General features: G+C 37.4%; 1 protein-coding gene across 7 annotated transcripts in view; it reads left to right on the forward strand.

Annotated features, from left to right (window-relative positions):
• The window catches only part of SMARCA2 (SWI/SNF related, matrix associated, actin dependent regulator of chromatin, subfamily a, member 2), a 119,946-nt gene extending 114,643 nt beyond the window's left edge, over positions 1-5,303 (forward strand). For all 7 annotated transcript variants that reach the window (XM_064140524.1, XM_064140527.1, XM_064140525.1 and 4 more), the window contains 3 exons: positions 2,315-2,447; positions 3,513-3,655; positions 4,328-5,303. In XM_064140524.1, coding sequence (XP_063996594.1) covers positions 2,315-2,447; positions 3,513-3,655; positions 4,328-4,363 — 312 coding nt within the window. In that variant the 3' untranslated portion in view covers positions 4,364-5,303. The remainder of the gene's footprint in view (positions 1-2,314; positions 2,448-3,512; positions 3,656-4,327) is intronic.
• The last annotated feature ends 1,151 nt before the right edge of the window (positions 5,304-6,454 follow it).

The following is a 6,454-nucleotide window of genomic DNA, read 5'->3' on the forward strand; positions in this document are numbered from 1 at the left end:
TCGTGTCAGAGTGTTGCAGTGTTACTTTCCATTCCAGTGCACCAACATCAATAACCAGAGCTAGTATTACTTTTTATAACAGGAAGCCCAAATAACTCATACCTTTTTTTTTTTTTAGGTTTCTTTCCGGTAAATTCTCATACCATTTGTTTTGATTTACAGTGAATTGCAGGACACTTCTGCAGCAGTGCTCCAGTTCTTAAGGCTACCTCAGGTTCCTTCTTGTAGTTTCAGTCCACCTTTGCTCTGACATACCTGTTCACTTTGTTAACCACATTCTTCCTCTCTGCACCCACGACCAAAAAAGAAAACTCGGGCAGTTACTTTAAGTACACGGTGACCATGTCTAACTCTGCCTGTTGTTTGTTCTCTTAGTTTGATGCATGCTGCTTTTCCTGGGAGGAGAGCAATTCTCTCTGGGCTAAACCTTATAAGAGGTTTTCAGAGACAGACATATTGTTTGCAGCTTTTGTTGTCAGCAATTTGACAAGCTTTCTTGTTATAATGGTAAAATGAAACACAGACACGTAAGAGGTTATAAATTTTATGTATGTATTGAAATGAAGATTTGTCATTAATATTGTCATTTATCGTGCTGCTCTGTTGTCATTTATTCTCCATTTTTGAAGGAAACTCCACTGTTTGATTTTTTGAAACTTGTTAGAATTGGATTTTGGTCAAAATAAAAAAGGTTTTCTTTACACAGCCTTTCCTGATGCAACCCCAAGTAATTCAACATTAAGAAAGTTAAAATAATTTTTAGAAAGCCCTTGTTCTGCTAGGAAATTCTGACAGAAAATATTGTCTACAGTGATGTGTTATTACAATGTTGTGTATGTTCTTAGCTCTTTTTGTATTAGAAAAGTGTTGGGTCTGAGAAAATTTTGTCTACAGTGATATGTTACTTGAACGAGCCCTTCCTAAGAACAATGGAGGTTGCTAGGCCTGATCATTAAAAATATAAATGGTTCTAAGGAGGAGCTCAGGGGCTTCTGTCAATAGCTGGCTTGAAAAGAAGTAGGTATAACAGAAAATCTTAGTTATTGGACTTTAGGGAAGGAAGCTGTGGGGTCCAGCCCACCAATGTCATAAGATAATAGGTGAAAAGCCTTTCTAAAACATTCCTGATCATTGTATGTGTATCAAGAAATTTTTACCATGGTCAAGAACAGTGAAATATCTCATGATAAAAAGCAGAGCAGTATTTGCAAAATCTGCAGTGAGAGACGTTTTTTTCTAAAAAAAAAACAACTTGTCAGGTTAAAAAAGAGAGATTTGTATTTGATGTAAAGTACTCTGAGCAAAAGTGCAGAGCATTGAAGCAATTCTATTGTTTTTCATCTTCGACATGTATAATGGCAGTCAAAAATTCTTCCTTTATCTCTCTCACAAATACCCAGTGGATTTTTTGTACAAGGTAGTGTGTCATTTAGCCAGAGGAGTCGTATGACAACCTAGGTAGTTCAAGTGATAACGATGGTGATAAATAACAATACTCTATGTACACTTAATGACTCTATACTTTTCTGTTAAGTATTCTTAAATGTCTGCTGCTGAACTGTCCAGTGCTTGGCCTCTGAAGATCGACAAAAGAAAACTTAAAAACTTACATCTGTTAAGGTGATTTTTTGAAAGGACAGGCACTCAGCAAGGCAAGATTTTCATTGTGTCAGTCTGAGAAATGCCTTGGAAGTCAAATGTGGCCCTATTAAGGGTTATCTCCTGCTTGAGGTTAAAGAGAAAATTCAAGATAACTTAGCAAGATACAGAATGCTTGAGAAGAGATACTGTTTAGAACAAGTCTTTTAGATCTGAGAGGAAAGCAGGATTGTGCTGCTTGGGCTAAATTATTTTCCTTGTAGCCATTTTGGATTTCAGAAGAAAAATAAGGATGATTAGCACAAGGGTTAGCATTTTGTCATTATCAACTGTATCACTAGACTAGCCCATTTTTTGATTAAGATCCTTACTGTCGAAGTCTGTTGTTTTGGCAGTTCTCAAGACTGTTACAATATAGTGAAAATGTGTGATAGTTCCTCTAATAATAAGAATAACAAGAAAAACATTTTAACTGAACCATTTAGAAGTAATGCATTTTAACAGTTGCATTTTCGTGGCCCACTGTTGACAGATTTCATCATTTAGAGCATGAAAAATTAATACTGGCATTTCTTGTAAAATTCATATGACTGGTGTTGCTCAATATTTGAAAAGGCCATACACTGTGGATTTTCACTGGAAATTAAGGACTGTGTGAATTTTTGGTATTGCTTAGCTTCACAGTTTTGACATAATGTCTGTATTGGTACTGTAGATCTATGAGGATTCCATTGTTCTTCAGTCTGTGTTCAAAAGTGCCAGACAGAAGATTGCCAAAGAGGAAGAAAGTGAGGATGAAAGCAATGATGATGAAGATGATGAGGAAGAAGAAGAATCAGAATCAGAATGTGAGTCCCCTGCTAAATGCTGAAAAAAAGTACATCTTGGGGCAAAAGGGAAGGTTTTCTAGTTTCTGCATTAAGACTTATTTTCTGTTGGTGAAAGGAACTTCTTACTAAGTTTACTGCTTTGGTTGTTAATATTCAGCTGAAGGCTTCTGGCTGTATGTTCTGGCTGTACCTCTTAAGAGTATAGCAAACTATTTTTAAGCAAATCACGGATACTTTGTGAAAGCAGGTCTGACTGCCTACATGTTTATAACCATTCTCATTCTGTTCACATTTATTTGCAAATAGAATTGCCTGGAAAGGCTAGAAACAGTCTTTATTCGTGCATGATCAACCTTCAGGAATAGTTGTGATATATAAAACTCATCACCTCAGTTTGACAAGGACTAAATGAAAGTCTGGTTGGTTCAGGAGCAGGAGGTGACACTCATTCAGTCCCTGCAAGCTTGGAAGCATGATACATCTCCACTTTCTGCCACCCAATACATTTTCCCATACTCTGCAGCTACCCCATGTGTCTGGTTGCAGAAACCATAGTACCTGATCTTGAGCTACTTCTCTCTGTATCTCACAAGGGTGTGCAAAGCTGACAACTTTAGCAGTTCATTTGGAAATAACTGAAAAGTCAGGAATCAGGAAAATCAGGAATTTCACATGCTCTTCAGAATCACATGATGTGAAAACTTGCCAGTCACCTTCCTATGGCATTTTTGTAGTTGTAAAAAGCTATCTTTGTATACATAAATAACTCTTCTGTGCAAGTAAGAATATGTACCATAGAATCTCATGGGATCATAGACTGCCTGTAGACACCATGCTTTTGGAAAGAAATAAAAAAAGATGCACATAGTGAATTTAAAGTTACTCTTTATAAGTTAATACAAGTTACTGTTACAACTATAAACATGTAGAGGGGGAAAAAAAAGGCAGACACCTCTGCTTCCTTGTTCAACAGTCCAGATAAATAACAGTCTGCTGCTAGGGGGGAATGTCTGTGAACAGACACAGCATTTATAAGTTGATCACTGAAAGTTACATTCATGTGTACTGTTAAACTTCTTGTAGCAAAATCGGTGAAAGTCAAGATAAAGCTCAATAAGAAGGATGAGAAAAGTCGGGAGAAAGGAAAAGGCAAGAAGAGGCAAAGCCGAGCAAAAGCCAAGCCTGTCGTGAGTGATGATGATAGTGATGAGGATCAAGATGAAAATGTAAGTTTTGTTCACTGAGACTGTGGAAGTGGTTGCAGTGACTGCATCTCTACCCTGTCCTGCTTGCTGTCAGAATTCTCAACCACTCATGCTTAAGCACGTTTTTAATCTGTACTGATCCTCTTGAGAGAGTTGAGCAAGGGTGTTAACTGTATCTGGGTGTGCTAACGAGGTATGATCCCTGTGCCGATGGACGAGAAGAAGTTTGGAGCTTATTTCTCGGTGATTTTCCTGCTTTCATTGAATCTTTAACCCTCATGGTCTGTTTGCTTTTGTCCACAGATGAAAGACTTAGCTTGATTATTTTGGGGCTGTTTGGGTTTGGTTTTGTGTTGTGTTTTGGTTGCTTGTTTTTGTTATTTTTTTTTCCCTTGGTGGATGCTTCTACTATTGCAGCAAATGAAAACAGACCTCTTCCCAGTGTTTCTTAAATACCTGGATAGAAAGAAAGAACTGGTGTTTCCTTTGTGTCTTCCCTTCTATAAGAAGTCTACAGCAATTAAATGACATGTTGTGAAAGAGCAACATTATATAACAAAGTACCTTTCTTAAGGCTATCTTGATTTATCAGCTTGTCATCTTTCTTCCTTTCACTTTTTTTTCCTTCTTTAACAAATTCTGTAGAGTGCTTGGCAAAGAATTTCTGACTTGTCTTGTGTCTCTTACCTCTAGGACCAGTCGGAAGCAAGCGGAAGTGATGATGAGTGATCCATAGGGTTTATTTTCTTGGCAGAACTGGCCCCTTCCCCTTCTCTTCTCCCTTCTCCTATTTTACACCCAGTTAATTCATTTTGTCAAATAGACATCGAGTTGTTTCTGTATTCTCATTCTCTATAAATTAGTTTTAGGATAGTGCCAGACAAACATATGATATCATGGTGTAAAAAAGGAAGAAAGTGTAACATATTCTGACCAGACAGGCCTCAAAGGATAAAAAAAAAAAATTAAAAAAAAAAAAAACAATCATCAAAAAGCTTTTGATGAAAAATGGGGATAGATAGTATATTTCTATGGTTTAGATTTAACTTGTTATGCTTTGATTGTGCCTGGTTTATCATTTGATAAGATGTTTTTTCAGTGGCACCAGAAAGACACACACAAAAAAGTCTTTTGTAGCATTGATATGCAGAAGAAGCCATGAAAAGCCACTGATTATTTTTTTTTTCATCAGGCATTTTTCAAAGTTTTTGTTTGTTCTGCATTGTTTTTTTACACTGTGGTACATATATGCAACTTTGTTTAAGAGCTTATAAATGTACAGTAGTTAGGCTTCATCCACCTTGTCCCATATATGTTTTTCCGCTTTATGCTTGATGACCTTCAGAAAAATGCTTCTTGAATTGTATCAGATTTATGTCTACTGTAAACTTTGCTTAACTTTTTTTTCCCCCCCTCAATTAAAAAAAGTTGAGTTAAAAATGCTATTGAATATTGCAATCTATATAGTGTAATGGATGGCTTCTTTTATCAGACTGATCTTCTATGTTACCAATGTGGATTATCACCTTTTCCCTAAAGTGTACTTAATCTTTGCTTTCTTTGCACAATGTCTTTGGTTGCAAGTCATAAGCCTGAGGCAAATAAAATTCCAGTAATTTTGAAGAATGTTGTGTTGATGCTTTCCTAATAAAGAGATAATTTAGCTCAATGAATGTGGCCTTGTGTTACAAATTCCACAAAAACCTTTTTATAGCAGAGGCAAGAAGGCAGGAACGTCTCCTGTAAAGAAGGTCCACTGTGGTCTGTCTTGAAAGTAAAGTAAGAACTCATTCAAGTACCATAGAAGTATCTTCAGAAATGGAGAGAAGATATGCATTACATGTTAAAATACGAATAACATTAAAGTAGCAAAGTGATACCTTGAAGCAAAAGTGTAGTTCGTTACTTAATTACATTTTAACTGATTACAAAATCAAAGGAACACTTTTTTTTTTTTTTAATTTCAGGAAATGCATGTTCCACAGGTATGAATACAATTAGTTATGCAGACAGCCCACTATAAGATACCTTATCTTAAGGTATCAGGGGCGGGGTGCACTGTGATGTGGTAGTGGAAATGTGCAAGCCTAGATGCCTAAGAGAGCATTTGCTTATCTGAACTGCATGCTACTCAGTATGTGTCAACATCACACCTCTTCATACTGTTTTGCAGTGTGTTCAGTGCTTCAGGTTTTTTCCAGCTCAGTTGAAAAGTGATTTATAAATTTGTGTTTTCCATTTGTGTCCGTTAGTTTTGCTTAGTTTTAGCAGCTTCAAATATTTCATTTCTAGTATGTGTCCTATCTGAATGGACACCAAACAGAACATGGTGCAACAAAGGTTAACGATGTCCTGGGCTGCGATAGGAGGAGTGTCGCCAGCAGGCGCCAAGAGGTGATCATTGTCCTTTACAGAGCACAGATGAGATGTACCTGGAGAGCTCTGTCTACATGTGGGCTCCCCAGCAGAAGAGAAACATGGACATAGTAGAGCAAATCCGGCACAGAGCCACAAAGACGGTTGAAGGACTGAAGCATATGACATACAGTGGGAGGCTGAGGGAGCTGGTACTATTCTGCCTGGTTGATGTGAATTAGTACTTGAAGGGAGGGTGCAAAGAAGACTGAGCTGGGGTCTTTTTAGTGACAGGACACAAGGCAAGCAAAAAAGCAGAGATTGGTTGGGTTTGTTTACAAACAGACGTGTCCTCTGTACATCCAGAAAAGCACTTTTACTGTATGACCAAACCCAGTTGCCCAGAGAGATTGCGGAATCTTCCTTCTAGACATTGTTGAGGGCCCTGCTTGGTCAGAGGAGCAA

The sequence above is a fragment of the Pogoniulus pusillus genome, chromosome Z, assembly GCF_015220805.1.
Source record: "Pogoniulus pusillus isolate bPogPus1 chromosome Z, bPogPus1.pri, whole genome shotgun sequence".
Classification (NCBI taxonomy): Eukaryota; Metazoa; Chordata; class Aves; order Piciformes; family Lybiidae; genus Pogoniulus; species Pogoniulus pusillus.